The 21,657-nt window shown below is 39.0% G+C and overlaps 5 protein-coding genes across 9 annotated transcripts; 1 reads left to right on the top strand and 4 right to left on the bottom strand.

Annotated features, from left to right (window-relative positions):
- Nucleotides 1–3,074: 3,074 nt before the first annotated feature.
- On the bottom strand, nt 3,075–7,572 carry LOC120007544 (auxin response factor 2B-like). Of its 3 annotated transcripts, XM_038857846.1 has the most exons (14): nt 7,345–7,572; nt 7,026–7,165; nt 6,856–6,951; nt 6,716–6,772; nt 6,465–6,626; nt 6,284–6,368; nt 6,075–6,165; nt 5,737–5,901; nt 5,257–5,376; nt 5,055–5,130; nt 4,775–4,940; nt 3,812–4,641; nt 3,529–3,719; nt 3,075–3,401 (listed from the first exon to the last, which is right to left on the bottom strand). In XM_038857846.1, exons 2-14 carry the CDS (start codon nt 7,161–7,163, stop codon nt 3,269–3,271), a joined length of 2,310 nt encoding a protein of 769 aa, XP_038713774.1. In that variant the 5' UTR covers nt 7,164–7,165; nt 7,345–7,572; the 3' UTR covers nt 3,075–3,268. The 3 variants fall into 3 exon arrangements, with proteins under 3 accessions (XP_038713774.1, XP_038713776.1, XP_038713773.1); XM_038857848.1 differs by having other exon boundaries at nt 6,740–6,772; nt 7,026–7,572; XM_038857845.1 differs by having other exon boundaries at nt 7,026–7,571.
- Nucleotides 7,573–10,621: 3,049 nt separating this feature from the next.
- On the top strand, nt 10,622–12,957 carry LOC120007090. Of its 3 annotated transcripts, XM_038857264.1 has the most exons (8): nt 10,622–10,803; nt 10,914–11,040; nt 11,129–11,172; nt 11,264–11,374; nt 11,507–11,599; nt 11,683–11,789; nt 11,883–12,038; nt 12,819–12,957. In XM_038857264.1, the coding sequence occupies exons 1-7, from the start codon at nt 10,718–10,720 to the stop codon at nt 12,017–12,019; spliced, it is 705 nt and encodes a 234-aa protein (XP_038713192.1). In that variant the 5' UTR covers nt 10,622–10,717; the 3' UTR covers nt 12,020–12,038; nt 12,819–12,957. The 3 variants fall into 3 exon arrangements, 1 of the variants encoding a protein (XP_038713192.1); XR_005470136.1 differs by lacking the exon at nt 12,819–12,957 and having other exon boundaries at nt 11,657–11,789; nt 11,883–11,917; XR_005470137.1 differs by lacking the exon at nt 12,819–12,957 and having other exon boundaries at nt 10,623–10,803; nt 11,669–11,789; nt 11,883–11,903.
- Nucleotides 12,149–13,284, bottom strand: LOC120007091 (light-regulated protein, chloroplastic-like). The gene is made up of 3 exons (XM_038857266.1): nt 12,782–13,284; nt 12,506–12,664; nt 12,149–12,388 (listed from the first exon to the last, which is right to left on the bottom strand). Exons 1-3 carry the CDS (start codon nt 12,949–12,951, stop codon nt 12,313–12,315), a joined length of 405 nt encoding a protein of 134 aa, XP_038713194.1. The 5' UTR covers nt 12,952–13,284; the 3' UTR covers nt 12,149–12,312.
- Nucleotides 13,285–14,026: 742 nt separating this feature from the next.
- Nucleotides 14,027–16,874, bottom strand: LOC120007197 (inactive leucine-rich repeat receptor-like protein kinase CORYNE). Its single transcript, XM_038857396.1, has 2 exons — nt 15,468–16,874; nt 14,027–14,964 (listed from the first exon to the last, which is right to left on the bottom strand). Exons 1-2 carry the CDS (start codon nt 16,304–16,306, stop codon nt 14,655–14,657), a joined length of 1,149 nt encoding a protein of 382 aa, XP_038713324.1. The 5' UTR covers nt 16,307–16,874; the 3' UTR covers nt 14,027–14,654.
- A 2,268-nt stretch (nt 16,875–19,142) lies between these two features.
- On the bottom strand, nt 19,143–21,157 carry LOC120007060 (trihelix transcription factor ASR3-like). Its single transcript, XM_038857225.1, has 3 exons — nt 20,294–21,157; nt 20,077–20,118; nt 19,143–19,620 (listed from the first exon to the last, which is right to left on the bottom strand). Exons 1-3 carry the CDS (start codon nt 20,997–20,999, stop codon nt 19,328–19,330), a joined length of 1,041 nt encoding a protein of 346 aa, XP_038713153.1. The 5' UTR covers nt 21,000–21,157; the 3' UTR covers nt 19,143–19,327.
- Between the last annotated feature and the right edge of the window lie 500 nt (nt 21,158–21,657).

Genomic DNA, 21,657 nt, shown 5'->3' on the forward strand with positions numbered 1-21,657 from the left:
CCTGCTGCCGTAAGGTGGTGTCCATGTTTCTGGCTGCTTTTCCCTGCTGTTTCTACCATCGCTCTTGGTGCTAAGATCTCGGTCCTCTCTTGGAGTCCTTTTACTGCGTTTTTAAGGCTTCTCTAGAGATGGGTCCCTTCTCGGAGTTTTGCTGCTGTTAATCTTACTATTTGCCCTCTTTGGTCCCATTCCGGATTTCTGCGTGCAGTCTTGGTGTTCTTTTGTCTGCTCTCTTGGGTTCCCATGTGGATTTTTTCTTGCTTTTTGGTAGCCTCGATTCTCAGAGCTGGATCCCCATCCTTTTGTGTTTGGGTTTTGGTGCGTGTCGCCGGACTGCTCCTTTTTTGGCTTCTCGGTTTGTTGGTTTCTTTCTATTCAATTCTGTCAAAGATATCAACAAAATCTTTGATATCTTTGAAATTTATCTTTGACTATATCCACTCTTGACCAACCTGCTGATCTCTTCACCAAGCCACTCCTGCCAGGTCGTTTCAGAAACTTAGTTTCCAAACTCAAGCTTACTTCTACTGCACCAACTTGAGTTTGAGGGGGGATGTCAAAGATATCAACAAAATCTTTGATATCTTTGATAAATGAACAAAATCTTTGAATTTGTCAAAGATATCTACAAAATATCAATGATATCTTTGACAGATCAACAAAATCTTTGAATTTGTCAAAGATATCAACAACATCTTTGATTTATTTTATTGACATTATTTTTCTTACTTTTCCTTTCTAACGCCTATATAAAGGCATGTTGTACACAATCAACATATAGTGAAATACAGATCTTTTACTTCTCTATTATATCCTTTCACTTCTCTAACTTCTCTAACACATTGCATACATCGAGTGGTAAAATTTGAAGAAATTCGACAATAGAACGAGAATAAAACAGCTTCTAGAGGATCATCAGATCAACGTAAGCCGTTGCTTCCGATTTCTTCAATGTTTGAAGAAAGTGACGGGTAGGATTCCAACCATTTGAGGTTTGTAATTCAATTTGACAATTTTCTATGTTTGACTTACTTTGATGAGAAGTATTTGAACTCTTTCTCAACTAAGTATTTCCCATTTTAAATTATAACATTTCTGAATACACATCAATTTTAATTTGTTCATATTTAACAATCTGCATCCGCGATAAATCTCATCAATGGTTGAAATTAAAGAAAATTAAAAAAATAGTAAAATTAAGATTCTTTCTTGATCTCATCATCTCTCTGCATCTCTCCATCTCTATGTATAAAGCGAATCAGATTCAGTTACAGATGATGTTAGTGGCAGTTGGGAGTCTTGTTTCTCGTCTTCCGTTGGTGTCGGTTGTGAGGTTGTCGATAGTGGTACTGACATAGGAGTTTTATTGGCCATTTTGTTCGAGTGAGAGGGAGACTGAAAGAGTAAAGTGGAGCATAGACGAAGGAAGAGAGAAGGAGATAGGAGAACACTAGAAGTAATTTGTCAGAGAATCTAAGTATCATTTTACTTCATGGAAGGGAAGAAGGAGAGCTGGAGAAAGGAAAGAATTTGAGGGACTTTGATAGAGTCAATTGAGGTGTTATTAGATTGAGGTTTTTTTTGGGTTTTTGGGATATGCTAAGTTAATTTGAGACTCTACAATTTCTTAGATTTTACAATTCATAATTGTGGATAAAAATCGGATAAGTTAAAAAAAAAAAATTGACACACCTATCAAACTTTTGATTTTAAATTCTATACTCTACAATGTCAAATGAATTGCGGAGCCCATACCGTGTTGCATAACCTAAGAGCATTTGCAATGGGTAGGATTTAATGGCACAAGGATTCTAGAAATTAAAAATTTGTTGGCCCATGGACTCACCTTGCAATACAACAATGGTCTTTTGTTGTCTCAAATCTAATGGGTCAAGCATGGGGAAAGGGTGTTTGGATTGCCTCCATGTTGGTTCATCTTGTCCAAAATGGAACCCACTTCAACATATACACACACATTTTTACATAAAAATCAATACTAGACCCCCACCTTTATTACACAAAAATCAAGACAACAAATTTACATCCTTATACCAATACATTTTGTTGCCCAACCACATCAACAAAACTCATTCTCCAATACATTTTGTTAGCCCCAATAAAATTACATCATTGCAATTACTCTAATGGCTGCACAATCGTAAGATAATATTTTCTAGGCAGTGGATGTGAATCCCCATATAAAAAAAAAATTGTTCATATTACTTGCACGACATTTTAATTCTACACATGGCTGTAGGTGAGCCGAAAACTTAGTCGTGGAAGAACGGCAAAACTTCTATCATTTGATATCCTTTCATTTGTGTTGTACTTTTTGTCTCTTGATCTCAACTATAAACTCCCTAGATGTGTTGATCATACGTTATACACTTATACTATAAAACTTAATTAACACATTCGATCAAGAGTACGAGATCTTGTTTTGTTCAAAAAATTGTACAGGGCTCTTTTAAAAAAAGTTCCAAAATCCATGAGCTAAAGCCTAAAACCGATCTTATCCATTCAATTTTGTAATTCTGTATTGTCCACGGTTAACTCACCAAAAATTATGCAAATTATTTCTCCAACATTTCTCATCCAAGTTTGATTATGTTGCTAGTCCGAAGCTGACAAGTTTTGAATGTCAAACATTAGTGTTCCAACTTCAGTGAGGACAAAGTAGGTGAACAAATAGAAATTCAACGATCCAGGACACATTTACTATACGAGGATAGGGTGACCAGGATGCTTAATCACTTCATGTAAACGCCACCAGCAAAAAGAGGAAGTGCATAGAAATGAATATAAGCACAGTAGCCTCATCAGGGCTGGCTGTTTGCAAAAACTAAGAAGGAATATATGAGCACAACTGTACATTGCAATTCAAAGCAGTCGTAAAAGGTACCCACAACCTCCCCAGAATAATTAATTGCCACTGAAGTCAAGCCAAGCCAACAGGATCTCTAGACTAAAAACTAATCTCTCTTCCCACAAGATCTCTAGACTGAACCGAAGGCTATAACAATAATAAAAGGAGATAAATGGAAAAACAAAAAGGGAAACAGAAGGCTAGGTCGTGATGAAGCAAGTGGGCCACTAAGCCAAGGCGCCATGGCCCTTGATTGCAAAAGGAGTTGCAAGGTTATACACCAAAAAAAAAGTACAAAACTAAATTCCTCACAAAATATGGCTTAAGAAATAAATAAATCACATCCAAGAAGTTAAAGCAAAATAGAACATCTCCTAAGGACTAACAGTCTCTGCCAAATTTCTATTCTTGTGATCTACTCCAGTGGTTTGCAGTAGGTGAATTTTGCTCAGCTCTTGGAGAGGGCTGTCCACCCATCCTATTTACCTCCTCTTTAGTATAGATGAAGATTTTGCGGACCATGCAGCAGAATTCCCTACATTATACACAACAAATTTGAGAACAGAAGACAAGGAGTTGAAAAATAAGGATATCATACAGCAGAACTGTAAAAGACCAGTTAACTGCTTGTAAAATTAACAGGGGAGAGCATAAGTTCTTACTGCCAGGGATCATCTCCTACAAGCATCATATCACCCTCATCATCGGTGAAAACAATAAGCCACTTCTTGTCAGCAGCTATTAGTTCACCACCAAATTCAAAAATCTTATCAAATTCTGCAACCAATTCATCATAGCCACTGAACTTCGTGAGGTCCACAGACCTCCCCAAGGCTACTCCTTGCTTGTGAACCTAATTGAACAAAAAATTATCAAATATTAGCATACCCACACATCTAACCATCTGAGGCTTGACACAATTTAAATTATAAATTACATTAGAACCTTAATGCAACTTCTGTAGGAATTGCCCTGAAGCTTGCCCACAACATCTTTAGAAACCTGATTTGGAGCTTGCAGGGAGCTCCCCAGTTCCTCACAACCAATGGTGGTACATTCTAATTGCTCCAACCTCTGATAAGACCTCAAGTGTTGCAGTTGGTCTGATGCAGGAGTGTGCTGCTTTTGCACCTGTTGCTCGGGGTTGTTACATAACATGGCTAATTCTGTTTCAGGAGAATTACTGGAGAGGGAGATTCCGAAAAGTCTACAATTGCCATCTCTTCTAGACGTCCCCACTTCCTGTTTTTGCAAATGTGGAGATGAACCTAATGCCATAGGATGAGGAGGAAACAGAGACAAAAACTGACTTCCAGGTTGATGCACGGCTTCAACACCGCGAAGTTTATCTTCTGCTTCAGGAAGTTCTGCACTGAATTCACACATCCTAAAGGAGGGATTCAAGAAAGTCATGGACTGTAGATGCATAGGCATCTTGAATATTTCTTCTCGATCAAAAGCTCGTTTCCTCAAATGGTCAATATTATCATGGTTATGCTCAACAGAAGCCCGACTATTTTTATAGATTCCATGTGGGGATTGAGGACCTGATAGGGGTTTCATATGCATTACTTCATGTACCTTGTCCTCTCCCCCACATTTTCTTTTACCACAATCTGAGATGGTTTGCTTATCACCTTGTAATGGAATCCATCCAATACTGTTAGAGCCATTATTTGCATTAGATAGGCCTCTCAAAGCCAAGCTTTCTCGATTTTCCAAGGCTTCGGTGAACCCATCGTGTGGTGAAGGGTCTAACGTGACTTTAGATGAACCTGGTCAATTTGAAAAAAGAGAGATCAAAATTTCTACTTCAAGAGACCACACGAGGGACAGAAGAGAGGAAACTGAACCAAAACAGAGGTGAAAAAACTGAGGCTGAAAGCCTGAATGCAATTGTTTCTTTACCTTCCCTCAAATAAACAGAAGAATCAGCAGATGGTAACACCAGCTTTGGGTGGGGCCATCTCAGTCGGCATGCAGGAACAGGGTCCAGAGGAGTCATAGCAGGCTCTAGTGTCCATGGGGAAACCCTCTCTGGACGATAGATGGGATAAGTTTCATCCCATCGCACCTGAAGTAAACAGAAGAGGGTTTATTTTTTTCTTTTTTTTTGATGAATAAACAGGAGGGTTTACCTTTATAACTGAATAACTTGTACACATTAAAATATAACTTCTTCTATTACCTTGAGGCATCTCCATCTGGAACCAGGCCACCTTAGATGATCGGCATCTTCCACACCAGTCACCGTGCCGGAAAACCTATTGCAGATTAAATATACAAATGGAAAAAAGGGTAAATGAACAAATAAAAGAAAAACACTTAAAGAGCCCGCTCCTTTTGTGAACTCCCGAATAATGAAAAACATCATTCAATAAATGCCATACCTTTGTTCTGGAGCTTCCTCACCTTCAAACCTCATTTTAAACCTCATCCCCACAGAGTGGTCGCTCTTGAGAGACTCCATGTATTTATCAAAGGGTATAATAAATTCAGCAGGGCTGGTCCTAAAACACTCATAAACCAAACATTTCATAAATTAGAAAATTGACTCCAACGTCAAAGAAAACTATAACATTGCACTCTGTACACAGATTTACGACAAAAATTCCCTGTCAAAATATTTATCTCCATGAAGTACTTATCTGCTTCAAAGGAACACATATCCAAACATATTTGAGTGAAACTTCAAATATGTTCTTTCAGAAGCAAAGATAAACCCATTTAACAAAATCAAAACAGGTATCACATTCCCAACGCCAAAACCAAACACTTAGAAATTAAATTTAAGATAACCAAGATGTAGCAAATGTCAATGGAAATTACTTAATTCTAACAATGTAGGAATAATGAGAAAGACCATGGACCTGGGTTTATAGTAGACAGTGAACATTGTTCCCGTAGAAATTGCATGCCACGCTGATGCAAGGATACCGATATGCATACTGTGGCAGGATATGACAGAAGTTGGAACATTAATTTGCTGCCTCAAAGCGCGCCTTACCCCAACTCGAAGTTCCCCATTGTCACCCCTGAGATGACATTCCAAAAACCAATGAGAACAGTCCACAATTCTATTTTTTTTAAACCTTTTTTTTCCTCTTTTTTTTCTGCAGGGTTGATTGCATATATCAAGGCCATCAAATAAAAGTTATCCAAAGAACAATTGGTAAGATGAGAATAGCAATCCTTGAAACTCAATAACCTGAGAAATATAAAAGCATCTCCCGCAACAAGCTTTTTAGAGCTGATGAAGAGACTCCAACCACTTTGAAGAAGGTGCCTCCTTGGTTGACCTAGCGTTTGAAATGCAGATATGACTTCTAAATGAGTAAAGAAAACGTAACCAAACTAAATGAATTTTGAAGTTTAAAACTACAGTAAACAAAGCATATCACAAAAGCCATCCATTACCTCGATATATATGTCGGAAACGCCACTCATTTCCATGCAGATCCTGGGCTACCAAGTCCTGAGCCGGTGGTTGCCCAGACATGTCCTGTCACGAAAATAGCAACGCCACTACTCAGCACGATCTGGTACATGTAATAAAACATAAACACGCAATGAAGGTAGCCAGGAAACGAAGACTAACCAGTTGGGGCAGGCACTCCTCGGCATGTCGTCTTAGCACCGAAAATCCACCATGCGTGCTCGTATCAGATGCGGTCAGGGTCTTACAGAAAGAAAACACACGAGAACGTGAAGGCAGAGGCAAAAGACGCGTCGTGTCCTTAGCCACATTGTTCTCATCTTGCTGGAGTCACAAGCACATTCATATGGTAGTTAAATCAATAGGTTTTCTCCATTGAATTTTTGGAATTTACGTTTAACTAAAAGACATACAATAGGTTCAGGGAGCAGAGTCACTTGAGCGAAAACTTCATCAGTGGCGGGTTCAGCCTGCAAAAGAGACGATAAGCAGTGAAAACCAAGAAAACACACCGGAAAAAACCACTTGTACCAAAATAAGATTCGAAAAATACCTTCAATCTAACATTGACCACGCGACAGAGTATTTTTGCTGGAAGATCATATGCTGGCATTTGTCGATCGGAAACCTGATTCGTTGATGCTTCAACCTATACGCATGCAAAATCAACTTCTGTATTCACCAAAAAAGAAAATACGATAACTGAAAAAAGAATTCGCAGACCTGCTCGATATGACCCTGAGGAAAATAGAAAACAAGCTCTCCTTGGCGAGGCACTGTCACCAGGGGACCAGCACAAGCATGCCAGAGCTGCTTATACAGATCACCTGCACCATCTACGCCGTCCGTCACAGCAGCCATACCTGAATCCTGTATTAATTAGTGAATTCTCCAAATATCTCAAACGCTTTGAACAAACAACTTTTGCCACCAAATGCTCCGTCTCTCTCACTCAAATCCACCGTCGGCTGTTACTCCCCATACTAATTGTATTCAATATACTCAAATCACTTCAATTAGTAACAATTACAAGAAAAATTACACTTGAATGATAACGGCTAATCCCGATCTTTAAAAATTGCTCTGGCTTGGAGAGCAAAAGCAGCACGATCGCTAAATTCAACAACTGTAGCAGCAACTTTTTGGATCTTCTTCACTCGATTGTCACCACAATCTCCCGCTACTCCTCTATTCTTATCGTCCTCGCTCTCTCTCTCCTCTGCAAAAGTCGCTGCCATTTCTTTCTCTCTGTTCCCCGTCAGCGACGCGGATTCTGAAAAGCAATTATTTAACCGTGGAGGAATTATTGTCACCACGACTACTGGTAGCTCCGGTTACCAGTAAACCCCCACTCTCTCTTCTTTTGTCCACTGCTTAACCGGCAAAATGGAGAAATTAACCACAAATTTAACGGAACCAATTAACGCCGTTAAAATATAGTGTCACATACTCACATGTCGAGGAAATATTGGCCGGCATTAGACGACGTTTGCTTGGCAATACGGAAAAGTTGTTCTGGTTTTGGGAAGAGATTTTGTCCTGTTATTAACAGGCAGGATCGGAAAGAGAAATGATAACTTCACCTGAGATTTACTATCACAGACCCAGGAATATGCACACGTGTCCCGGCTGTCAACAATTCGAAGGTGACTTTATCAAAACCTCATAAATTCTGCTTAGACAGTTACTTACGAGCCATGGAGCTCTGCTTTGGAGGGACACGTGTCGGATAATGAGTAAATTATGCTTTTCTTGCGGTGGTAGGTCGTACAAACTGAAATGGTGACCGATCAGTCACGCGATATCGCTTCACTGACAGGTCGTAGCGTACTACTGCAAGCAACTACGGTCCACGTGGACAGATTTTGCAAACTGACGAGATCTTGGGTACAAAACAAGATGTGATTGGATTAGGACTAGTTTGGGTTTAAGACATTTTTACCTAGTATTTTATTATTGGATTAGTAGTGTTTGTCTTTCTCTGGCGGACGATTCTATCAATAGATGTCAATTACTAGATTAGGAGTCGGCATGTATCACATAGCTTTGGGAAAATGGACGTTTGGTTTATAAGTTTTAGCTCAGTTGGTGACACTTTTGAAGTCGGAGCGTGAGTTATCATATCTCAAGTGGATTGAGTCTAATCTCTCTCGTTTCTTTCTTAACTTCTACTTCTCCCTACTTATTTTTTCTGATCCTTAATATATACTTGATCCTAATGACCTTCCATATAATTCATTGATTGGGCATCGTATAATCGAATCCACAAGTGCAGACAAAGCTTACCCTTACCCAAATCAGCCAAAGCTAGTGCTTTGGGCACTAGGCTGGCTCACGGGACCATGATTTTTTTAAAAAAAATTACACGTAAAGCAGTCATGCCCAAAAATCGGCCAAACAAAACTTTAACCAATTCCCTCCTCCCTCTCCTCTCCTCTCCCTCGGGCCTCAACACTCAAGCACACAACACTTAGTGTCATCTCACTTTGCGCGATTTTTTTTTTCTTTGTTAGGGCCAACCCTGAGTGCTAAGAAGTGTTAAGACTTGTAAAAAGTCCAACATCAATTTGGTGTAAACCAACAATGTGATTTATAAGTGTGAGATAAATCTTAAACATTTGAGACACCTCTTGAAATACAAAGTTACATGGGCTTTGGACTCAGAACATAAACAATACCTCAAGTGAATTGAATCCTACTTATTTCTTCTCATCCTTTCGAATTTTTTTAATTATAAAGTGGCATTATATTGTTATACAAATCGGACTGGATTAGGTATTATCTCAGCTCGACTTTTTTTGGCATTTTATTCACAGTACTCCTCTAGTATGAGAGAATTAGCCAAATGACCTTAAAATGTTTGTGAGTGAAGGTTTTATTAGGAGACAAATAGCCGTCCAAAACAATATAAACTTTGCTTCTTTCGTTTTTAAATTGTCTGTTTGTTTTGATGACGTAGTCAACCTGATAAAGAGATAAGGAAAACAAGAAGCCGCATGGATATCGTTGTGATTTTTCTGACGCCCAACGTGATAAGATTACAATTAAAAAAAAAACCGATTAACATATATAGATAATTTTAATTCTTAATTCTTAATCATTAAAAACGTGTTTTCTTAAATGAGAACATCTTGTGCTTTTGCGATAGCCCTACAGGGATGGATAACCTCATGGGAAGGCAAAGTTGTGCAGGCCCAATTCATTTACGAGAACTGAACAACCGAAAATAGACAATATTGTTGATGTGCATTGGGTTTGAAATTATAATAAATCTATGTACGTAATTAATAAATACTTGATTTTGTCTTTTGGGTCCAATTTGATCTATAAACAAATTTAGTATGAACATAAATCCATCTCAAATTATGTTCATACCCAATAGGAGAATATTAGAAGTTGAAATGTTTGCTTTGGATTACTTTAACCAAATTGAACCAAACATAATCTTAATATTCTCTTGTCGTATTCGTCCAAAGAATAAATCTTGATCAAAACCACTTTTTGGGCACATGGATAGAATCCAGAGAAACAAAGGCCAGTAAATCTTTGATCTTGTTCGCATTAATTACCATTATTGATTTCGGCAGTACAACGTATATTTAACAAATTCCGTCATAACATATAATCAGACAATGTAATAACGAAAATCAATGTAATTAGACAACGTAATAACGAAATTCAATGTAATTAGATAACGTAATACTATTGTGACCGGTTATGGAAGAAATTGTTAGGAAGATATAAATTTTTCGTATTGTTGTAGGCATTTCGTAACTCGATTAATGTTGGCTAATTTTGGAATACGCCCCCCCCCCCATGTATTCAATAATGATATATAATTTACACCTGAGGCACTAGTTGAAGTGGTAAAAATTGTGTGTATTATCCTGATGACTAGAGTTCGAATCTTCGTTTAAAAAAAATGATAGAAAACCAATTTTAAAATCAAAATTAAAAAGTATTTTGCTGAAAAATATGCAAGATTGAAAAAAAAATGCCAAACAAAAAAAATACTAAACAGGTTGGGTTGTCTTCTTCGATTAGTATTCAATGAACCGAATTAAATTGATTTGATTAGATAATTAAGTTTTACCCTCATAAAATTACCTTAATTGCAGCGAGTTTGGTTCTAATGGGCCTGGATCGTGTACTAAGGAACCGCTCACAAGCCCAACCAACGAATCTGCCATTCTGGGACTAAGTCCACGGACCACAGAAGTGGGCAAGAAGCCCAAGAAGGTTGTAAGGGCTTGCAGCCTTGCACATATTGTTATCCTATTTGGGCCATCGATGGGCCTTAAACCGGATCAGATCGAAAGAAGACGACGAAGAGTCGAAGACGACAATAGTCATCCCTAACCAGTCTCGAAGAAGTAGGCATAACTGCAGAAGCGAGGGCTTTTGAGCACGCGAGCATGGTGGAGAGGTTCTTCTTTGTGAGGCAAGAGGATTTCCATGAAGATTCCCACTCGATAATGCTCTTATCTGGGCCATCTTCCTGGTAATAATAAAACCTTATTCTATATCTTCTTCTCTCCCAGTCAAACCATCGAACACACGGTGGAATGCTCATTTCTGTCACTGTATGGATTGATGGAAGTTCAAATGCAGTGGAAAAACTTCATTGCTATTCCAGTTCGCTTTCAACGCTGCAATGGAGGACAATATTGGCGACCGCAAGGTGGTTTTCATATGCAACCGACGCAGGTTAGAAAGCAAACCCCCGTATCTCTCACAGGTAGTTTTCTGTCCGTTCTATTTTCTCCAATATTATTCTGTTTTGTAATTCGATCTCTGGAGCATTACTGTTTGTGTGTTTTTTCCAGGGCGTTGATCCGTCATCTGATATCTTTCAGCGCATTCAAATGAAGTAAGAAGCCCCATTAACTGTTTAAGTGTAGAATTAGTGGTTGATGTTGATAAAGGTTGCAAAGATCTTGATCATTGTGTTTTATATCAAGGTATGTGGATGATGATGAGGGGATTAAGAAGTATTTTGCTGCATTTCACTTCCATGACATATTTCCTGCTGCAGTTGTTGTTGATGATTTTGGGGGATTCTTTGATGAAAGGTAAATTTCCTTCTTCTTTTAACCATACTTTAATGCAAGAAATGGAATGTAAACAAGTTTTCCTTGTTTGTCAATTCATTCACCTTTGAAGCCTGTTTTCTGTGTGGTTATTTAGTTCTATTTTGGTTGAAGGAGTTGCCAAGAGAAATATGCTAATCCTCGTGGAAGGGACCTCGCAATGGTTAGGACTTTGTCATTATGCCACAATGCAATAATCCATGCAAAGTGAGTGCCTAGATATATCTTTTGGGGTGCTTAATTCCTTTTATCACAACCATGTAGTATCTGTTTTAGGTTTGTGTGAACAGTGAGAAGGAGCCTTGCAAGCTTCTGTTTTCTGATACACACCATGGAGATTCCCCAAGGCTGCTCTTCATCTACAAGAGATGGGTTCCTTCCATTTTTACAATCAAAGGTTGGTTTCAAAAATCAAGAGAAGCTTGTTTCTTTACTTACTCTTTTTTTTTCCAAGGCGTGAAGTGCTGAATGTGACGGTTCATCATTGAAGGTGATGGTTCTGGATTGTTTCTCCTAAGAAGCAATAGCAGTTCAAAAAGTGGCAAGTCAGAGAGGTTGAGAACAGCAAAGTACTCAATTGCTCTTCAATATCTGTTTCTGGAGGGCATCATTGAGGAGAACCAATAGTAATGTTGTTAAATCCAATGTATGTATATTTCATTCCACTACTAATGGCTGCTTTAATAAATGGTCTGTGAAATGTGATGGTTGAATGATTCTGATAGTGTAACTTCTTGGTTCTGGTTGAAGAAAAACTGAGTCACTAGCTGCAAGGTTCTGTTATTTATTTCACAACTTTGTTAGGTACACTGTCAAGTGATATACGGTTATTCATAATTTCACAATACTACATAAAGAACCTCAATCAGAATAAGAAGTTGATATCTTCACCAATATCTGTGAATTCCAGCCCTGATTTTCTAGTTACCTTTGCTCAGATACTCGGGGTCACAGAATTCTCCTCCAAGATCATCACAGGCTTCTTCGAGGAACACCCTGTAATGGATCAAATCAAGATATCACGCTTCAGTTTTTCTTTCTGATTCTCAACTTTTGTCGTTGCAAATTAAGAAAACCCTAGAAGTTCAACAAACAGGATTCTTAAGATCTTACGTTTTGGGATTGGCATAGTCTATATATTCTCTTTCAACCTGCTCTGAAGCAGGTTTTGGCACTGTGTTTCCAGTCTCTGGTTTGAGCTTCGTTTCTTGGTACATTTCAACGTCACAAGCTTCCCCACCGATTGTCTCGCAAGCCTCAGCTGGGAATACACTGATTTTATCCTCATTAAAGTAAGCTTTTATTCATTACAGCCAGTGTACTAAATTTGACATTTCAATCAAATATGAAGCTTGAATATATAATCATGACAGTAATTAGAAGACTTACGAGGTCATGGAGCTATAATCAACTGTTGTTGTGTCAGGTTGCACCTTAGCTGCTCTGATCCGAGGAAATTGGCGACCTTGAAGCTTTGCAATGGATTTCAATGGCAAAGAGGATTTGGTGGGTATTACAATCGAAAGAGGTGATGAAACTAAGTTCATGGCTGCCTGCATTTTTGATTGCTTGTGTGTGAAGCACTGTTTCAGATGAATTGGAGTTTCTAGCTATAAATATATCATTAGCTTGGTTGATGAGAGATGGAAGAAGATAAGGTAGCAAGATATTTTCCTTGAATGAGATTATTGGATAAAGATGGAGTTATAATCACTGTTTTGGATCCAGCTTCTGATCGTGGGGGGACTGGAGAGGAGGAGCCTGTCAAGCTTGGATTTTTCTCTTACAAATAATCAGAAAAATACAAACTATTGTATGGCTCTATAAGAATGAACCACTCTTCCTAAAGATTTAATTTGTTGACCTTAGGTTATATATTGCCAATTTTCCATCCATTCAATTAGTCTAGAATAAATCCTTCTAAATTTGTGAGATTTGAGATCACTCATTACACTAAAACCTCACCATCTATGAAGTGTTTAGGAAGAAGGGGACTAATCTAAATAGTGTCAATGTGCTTGTTTACCGCAAGTGAATTGCGGGCTCATGAGTTTATGAGTTTATTTACACGGATTTGAGAGTTTTGTAATTTCTTAGAATTTATAATGTGTATAATATTAGAGAAAATGTTAAATGAATTTTCAAAACGAAAAAATAAAAATGTGAGGTGGGGTGAAATATTTTCAAAACCATTAGATTCAAATTATAGGCTCTAAAATTTTAAACAAATTGCGGAGTTCCTATACTATTTACACACCCAAGAATAAGAATAGTATCTATTTGTAGTTTTGTTTACAATCCCGGTTTTAAGTGTAACCGTTCGATTGCGTTATAAAATGAGAGTGAAGATTCAGCTCAATGTTTTAAAGCCAGTAGCCAAACTTGGGAAAAGATGGGTGTGGAACCCAGAGATGGAATCTTAGGGTTGATGTAAGGGATGTCATCTAAGAAGTATGTGCTCTTTCCCATGTCTTTTCAACTCATTCTTTTGCATCAATCTCTTCTAATTTTGTGTCTTAAACATCATTTTTGGGTGATAGTATAATAATGAATTTTTTTAGAGCCAAAACGTATATAGTTTTAAATTCGATCCTCATTAGGAGCAATACCTTTGTGACTACGCGTTGAATATTACTCAATTTACCTTATCATCAAATGAGAAACTTATGTACATGCGAGTTTGACGAATAACACTCGAACCTATACAATCTTGTAACTATACGAAGGCTTTAAAACATTACGGATCAAATCACACTATTTAGATCAAAGGAATATAATTCCCTGATTGGAAAAAGGAAAAAAGGATCCGTGATTCCAATAAAGTTGTGTTCAAGTAAGGACAGTCACTGAAACCCTACGCCCGTTGGGAGGTGAGAAGAACACAATAATGCAGCAATTGCCCCACAACATTTGTCCTCATCAGTTACTCTTTCTTCTGAGTTGGTACTTAGTAGTGAGCTCCTTCACTAGTCTTCTCTTGCAGGATTGACAACATTAAACACCACTTGAGAGAAGTATTGTAAACAACGCCATGATTTTTTTTGGTAATCGAGATTTCCCCGCAACATACTCAACCGACAACTAGAATAACTCTAAACTCGGGCCGTCAACTCATGTGCAAGGAGTCACCAGAACTCCATCACCTCTTCGTAGTATGTATAAAAGTGTTGCAATTCCAACTAAATACCCCCCAAAAAAAATGGATCCAATTTCTCCAATGCGAATAAAATTAATGCTGCTTGTAATCCACTCACACTTGCCTTCAAAAACTGTGAAGTTGGGTTAGCATGTGAACAAGCTGATCGCTGGAAGGCCTATCGGTGGGCAAATCCGACAGGCAGACAACGGCAATCCTCACTGCCATCAGCATTTCTTCTTCCTCCAGTTCTTCCCCGAGAATGCTCTTGTCTAGTGCTTCCCTTCCCTCCCCGGCTTGCTGCAAATGCCGAAGCCAATGCCCTAAACTTCCCCCGCTCGCTGCTTCACCGAAGAACGGATCGGTGGGGTCTCTACCGGTCAGCAAAACACCCAATATCATCCCAAAGCTAAAGACGTCACTCTTATCAGTATACCTATTGAAGATTGTAAATTCATACATCAAATTAAAACAAAGTAACAGAAATTGAAGTATGAATTCTACAATTTTATCAGGAAGACCCAGAAAAGATAATCTGGTGAGAAATACAGGACCTTATCAAACGCTTCAAGTAACAAAACCTAGTCCCTTTGCTTCATTAAAGAGATACCAAAACAATCAACATAACTAGAAAAAGAAAACACTACAGCTACTCTATCTTTAGCTTTATTACTTCTTTTTTAAAAATCCGACTCGTCCAACTTGCCATTTGGATAGTTGAGTGAACGCAAATCTTGGGCTGACATGTCCACGCATAGAAGTTTTCCCCCTACCAACAGAGTAAGTCCTGGGCCAGGGCCTAGTACGCTAAGACCCGATAGTAGACTAGAACCCAAACACTAATATCTCAAACTAACACACCTTAATTTACTTAAGAAGGCAAAAAAAAAATTGCAGTTCTTGGCAAACTAAGGAATTCTACGAATCTAAATTCCATACCTGCAATCTTGGAAGCACTCAGGAGCACCATACCCAGATGAAGCCCTATCCAAGTTTGGCATAATTAAACCCAATCCAGAATCAGCCAATCTTGGCTCAAACCCAGAATATAAAATTACATTTCTAGGCTTCAGATTATAATGAAGAATCTGTGGAACACAGGTACAGTGAAGATACTGAAGCCCCTTGATAATCCCAACTGCAATTCGAAGTCTCACTTCCCAACTGAGCTCCAATTGGTTCTCTCTAACTCTGTTCATGGCGTCCTCAAGACTCCCAGTGGGGACATAGTCATAGACCAGGTAAAAGCTCTCCGGTTTGCTTACGTAGGCTTGGAGAACCATCACATTTGGGTGGTTCAAGCTTGCGAGCTTCTCCAATTCCTGTTGTATCTTCCTCTTGACGGATTTACTCTGCGTCTCTGGTGAACAACCCACGGTGGGTTCAAGCCTTTTGACGGCAACGGTGAGCCCGTTGTCGAGAGGGGTCCGGTAGTATGTCCCATTTGGGCTCGAACCCAGTTGGTGGGTCTCGTTTGACAGAGCCGATTGAAGGGTCTTCCGGTTGATTTCAGGGGAGAAGACGACAGGGCCTTTGAGGATTGGAATTGTGTTCATGTAGCTGATGAAGAAGCGGACCGCAAGAGCGAACACAATGGCTCCGGAAAATCCAGTTAAAGCTCCCAAGATTACACTGAGAACGATCCTGTTAGGACCATTGTCGAACCGGTGCGACCGAGAATACGACGGTGACGGCGGCTGTGGCTTGGGGTCTTGGCATTCCACTGTTGGAAAACAAAAAAAGAAGAGCAAAAGTAGAGCGATTGTCGGTTTCTCCATTGAAGCCTAGAAAAAGCTAAAGAACCTACGTCTTCAAGTCCTGCGATTCAGACGAAAATGGAGAAAATCTGTTCGAATTCCAAAAACCCATCTCAAGAGTTTCCATTTTATAACAAGCCATGTATTCAAATCTCTGACCTGAACAAGATATCCGATAAAGCTCCAAGCTTGAAAGGAATTTAATTAGATAAAAGAAACGAATTCCAACTCAAAATCTTCAGGAGAATGACGATGGGAATCGTTTGGTCATCTTAGAGAATCACCTTGACCAGGAAAATTGCACGCTTAACAGCTCACTGACCAATCAACAAACTTCACCACATTTGATGAAGAAATGGTAAAGTTTTGTCAAGACTGAAAGCTCACAAATCAAGTCTTTTTCTATTAAACAAAATTTGCAGATGCAAGCAAGAAACTCTATCTCCTCTTCGCGAATGATTAGTGGATAACCGTTTACAGTTCTTTTGTACCAAAAACACACTGAAATCGAGCCTGATTAGAACAAATAGCTGCAAAACTACAAATACAAGCTGCTCTCTCTATGAAGGAAGACTGGAAGACCAGTCTCCTCTCTCTCTCTCTCTAGGTCTCTAGTTTCTGTGAGGACAAAACTGGATTCCCGCCTTTCACAGAGTCCCGTAAGACAGTCTGGGGTCCACTGCCACGTGGGCGAGAACATCGCTTCTTGCTCGTGTCGCTGTCACGTGGCCGAAAGCGCTGCATTGAACTGCGTGTGGACAAGGCGGGATGGAAGAGATCTAGACCGTTGATAAGGAAGTACTGGAATTTGTGCGAGTCCGAGATTTTTTGCGGATTATGTTAATTGGATTGTCTTTTCTTGGGATTAGCAAAGTTTTTTTATCTTTTTTTTTTTTTTTTGTTGGAGAATAATTGCTTTTCTGTTTCTGCTTTATATCTTCTATTCAAATAATATAATTCGTCCTTTGGCATACGAGTATGAATTACTTGTCACCTTTATACGTTCCATGGATGATAATAATGATGATCTCTCGTGGGATTAGAAGAAACTTTTTTTTCTTGCTTGTTATGCTTTTCTTTCCGATTGAACAGTCTCCAGATTGAACAATCATGTACCCAAAATTATCCGGGTGTTAGCATAATCATAAATATCATATCAAACTCAAAAGTTGGGATAACCGAATATCAACTACTAGGATCTCTATCATTACTGTTTAAGGATGATAGTGTAGTGCAAGGATTTTTCTAGGCTCAGGCGTCAAATCTTGGGAGTCTGTCCCTGACCAATATTTAGGCATGGATCCTACTTAAGGTACTATCCGGTTTAGGCCTGGCCCTCATGGATTTATTTTAGAGCAAAACTCCGCCTCCCTCATTGCTATAACCTATGATCTCTTGGTGATGAAAGAATAAGTGGATCCTTACTAACCATTGAATTTGTCTACCAAAAAATAAAGTTAATTTACTAAAAGTATTCTTCTTCTACAACAATCTTTCTTCGCCCCCTCTTCTACCTTGTATAGATGGACTCTAGGTTTCTGTTTGTGATTCGTGAAACAATAGAGGTAGAGCCCTAAACCATGGTAAATCATCTCTCTCGACTCACATTCTCACATTCACATATGAATATCCCGAGTTTCAAATCATATACAATTTGTTGTTGGCGTTTAGTTTTTTCTTATTTGAACTTAATTTCTCTAACGGGGCATTTGATTGGTGTTTTAAGGGGAATTAGGGTTGGATTAAATATTATCTTGTTTGGTTAAGTTTTAGAGGGTATAATCTAAAACTTATTCCACTCTCTATTCTCCCTTGTAGAGAATAGCGAAGCTCACATACATGGGCAAATGGCGAGAATAACTATTTTTCACAAGGAAGAATGAGTTTTGATGTATAAAAGACTATTTTACCATTGTTATAAATATTATTTTATTTTTTAAGAAGAAAAAAAAAGATTATATGAAAATTGTACTATTAATATTCTCATACTTATGCTCATTTTTTATTTTATATCAAACATAACCATGCTCACCCCCTACGCTCACACTCGCCTCACACTCTTTTCTTCCTCATCTCATGTTGATCTCACATAATTATGAACCAAATACTGCGTAAGAATCTAAGCTGACCCTTCGCTGAATCTGACACGAAATCCTATGTGCGCTTCGCACGACCCCTCATATTTGTCCTGACTTCGCCCGTGGGTGCAAATTGGATTCGTTTTGTTAGGCTTTTAGTGAAAATAAAGAGATGAAGCTGTTGGTTCTTTAAAAACAAAAGTCAACCCGACGCAAGTGCTAGTCCTTGACTCCTTGTAGGCTGTAGGCTTGTAGCCAACCTGAATCGCCAGCCCAAGTTAACTGGGAATGGTCATGGGCCGTTTCCCCGAAAGCCCGCCCAGTGTACTGAAGTGTGGGTTAGCCCAAGTTATAAGTCTTGGGCTATTGTGCCAAGTGAGCCCAAAAAGAAAGATGGGCTATTTTAAATTGAAATAGAAACTAAATACTAATGTAGCAAAACAGATTCAATACATTTTTATTTTGACGGACATGTTCAAAGTAGATATAAATGTGGGACGGTGAGAGGGATTGAGAGAATTTATATAGAAGAGAGTAAAAGGTGACAATGTAGATTTAAAAAGACATGGTGCATTAAGAAATGATATGAATTTAATAAGAGTGAATGAATGTATGATTCATGATAGAAATAAACGGAGAAAACAAATACATGTAATGAATTCTCGATAATATTCTCATAGACCTTTAAAGCCGACCGCAAACCTTTTGGGATAAAAGCTCAATTGACGACAATGACGACAACCACCAGAATTGATGGCAGAAAGATAACTATCCATATAAACTTGATAATAAATTCTAAGAATAATTGCAGAAAATTGGTATGAACTGTAATACATCTAAACTTACTCTCTGTGTATGAAAAAAAAAAGAAGAAGATATAAAGAGACAGAGAAGGTGAAATGATAAAGAAAATAGGGATTTGGAAGGAATTTTTTTCTATATACAGTATTCTGATTTCACTTCTCTATAATTTATCTGCAATTCTTCCTAGGGCATCTGCAAGCTTGTTAAGAACAGAAACTAAGCCATCAGCATGGACTTTCCGCTGCTCCCGATCCAACTGGAAATTGGTATTCTGAGCTTCAAGTTGCGCAGTCAATGTTTTACCGTTCCTTTCCAAGACATCAATCAACTGATTCTGCAGATTAGTTGTTCCATCCTCCACTTCTGTCACAACTCGTCTCCTTTTCCGTCTCTCCTGAGAAGTAGTAGATCCCATCTCCGGGTTCGAGGCTGGTTGTTTCGCATTGGCTGCACCTGCAGAGAGCATCAAACACATGTTTGTATAAGAGAGATGTCTATATATCATCAGTATTTACTTAATGGAATCAATACTCGCAAAGATTTTCAGCTCTTGGGAAGGATAGACCATAACGTATTAATGACACAGTATGTCCTCAGGAACACTCTTATTCATGCGAGTTTGACAAGTGATTAAGACAAATCTATGATTTATGTTTTACGAAATCTTCAAGTAATAGGCAAACAAGAAGATTTATCTTCAATCCAAGAAAACAGCTGAGATGGTGGCAAACAAAAGATTTGGTCTCATTGCATCTTCCATGGTGGACATAGTTAAATGTTAAGTGATTTCTTCCCAATGATGTATTCCAATCAATTCGATTCACAAATCAATAAATATCCTCCAATTCAATAAAGAAATCATATCAACCAGGAATCAAGATCATTAGCGTTTAAGTTTGGGAGTAATACCTGGAGCCTCAAACCCTGGTGGATGGGGTTGGTGCTGCTTCTCTGCAAACAATTATGTATTAGAGGTGAAATATCAGCCTGCGATAAAAGCATTTCCCATTTTCCAGTGACCCAAACAGAAATGACATTAATTTGCAACAATGCAAATTATGTAAGCCCAGTTAAAATGTGGATTCAGAAAAGGAAAAAAATTCCAATACTTCAGAATTCAACTTACCAGAAATCGGCGCCGGAGCTGCCACCGCAATGGTAATCGGTGGAACATCCTTCGTGGGTGTCAGCTTTTCCGGGGTGACTCTTGCATCGTCATGTTCAAAGTCGGAAAAGTGGCTGTCCTCTGCGGTGGCGTTCCTCCCGCTATCAAAGACGGGTTCCGCCTCTGCCTCCTGCTCGTCCACATCACCGGACGGCCCTACCAGTGACGGTGTCAAAGCCAACGCGAGCCCAGTGGGCCCTCCGGTCGCCGTTCCGTCTAAAATATCGTAAACCTCCCGGTCGAAAAACCCTGGGAGCCTCCTCTCTCTTCTCAAATCGTTCCTCATCACCCAAAAAGACTCCGTTTCCTCTCTTATGTGAGACTCCCACTCCTTAATCTTCTTGAAGTCACCGGCCAAATTACTCCACCTCTTCCGGCACTGGACCGGACCCCGGTTCACCTCGTGCCGCTTACAGTAGGACGAGACCGATGCCCACTTGGGCTCCACAACACTCGACCTGAGCCCCATCCCCGGCGTACGTCCTCTCCGGACCCGGTTCTCAGCCACTCGTTTGCCCTGTATGAGGACCAAACTTTCTTGCCGCGTCCAGCGCGGTAGTCTAGGGGCCTTGCTTCCGTCATATCTGCCGTCAGTGACCGGCGTCGACTTGCCGTTAGTATGGCCGTCAACGGGATTTGGAGCGTGGCTCAACTGCTCTAATTCCATGCATTGAAGCCGACTAAACAAATGGTGGCAACTGGCAAGGCACGTGGCTTAACGGGGTGGAGGAAAGTAACGGCGTTTTAAGGAGGAGCCCCGTTACGCCGTTTTGAAGGAAGAGAAGAGTATGGGGATTTGTTGGGAAGGGTTTTTTTTTTTTAATACTTTGCTTGCATTGCATGGGAATTGAGTGCTCTTAATAATCCTCTAATTAAGGATAATATAATTAATTATATCTAATCATTATTCATGGTTTTGATTTTCCAATATTAATGGGATTGCCTTATTTGATAAAGATTACTTTCTTAATTGGAGGATAACATATCTTCAAAGGGCACCCTTATCTTTACTTTTCAAAAACGTCAAAATGGTTAATTTTTCTTAATCAATAATCAATTTGCCTTAAGTGTTAAATATTTGCCTATTTGGTCAAAAACCCATTAATATTTTTCAATATAAATTATTTATAATTTTGAATTGCTCTATTTTTTGTATATAGGTGTCGTGTGAAGGGGGTGCCCTACCTTACCACTAAGAAAATTACTCTCTACCTTAATTAATCATTTTGTCCTAATCTTTGCTTAATGGCTAATGGTAATGGATGACCACTCTTTCATAAAAGCCACTTTCTTTTTTGTTTGTCTTCGAACCCAAAAGCCAAAAG

The sequence above is a fragment of the Tripterygium wilfordii genome, chromosome 10 (genome assembly GCF_013401445.1).
Source record: "Tripterygium wilfordii isolate XIE 37 chromosome 10, ASM1340144v1, whole genome shotgun sequence".
In the NCBI taxonomy this organism is placed as follows: domain Eukaryota; kingdom Viridiplantae; phylum Streptophyta; class Magnoliopsida; order Celastrales; family Celastraceae; genus Tripterygium; species Tripterygium wilfordii.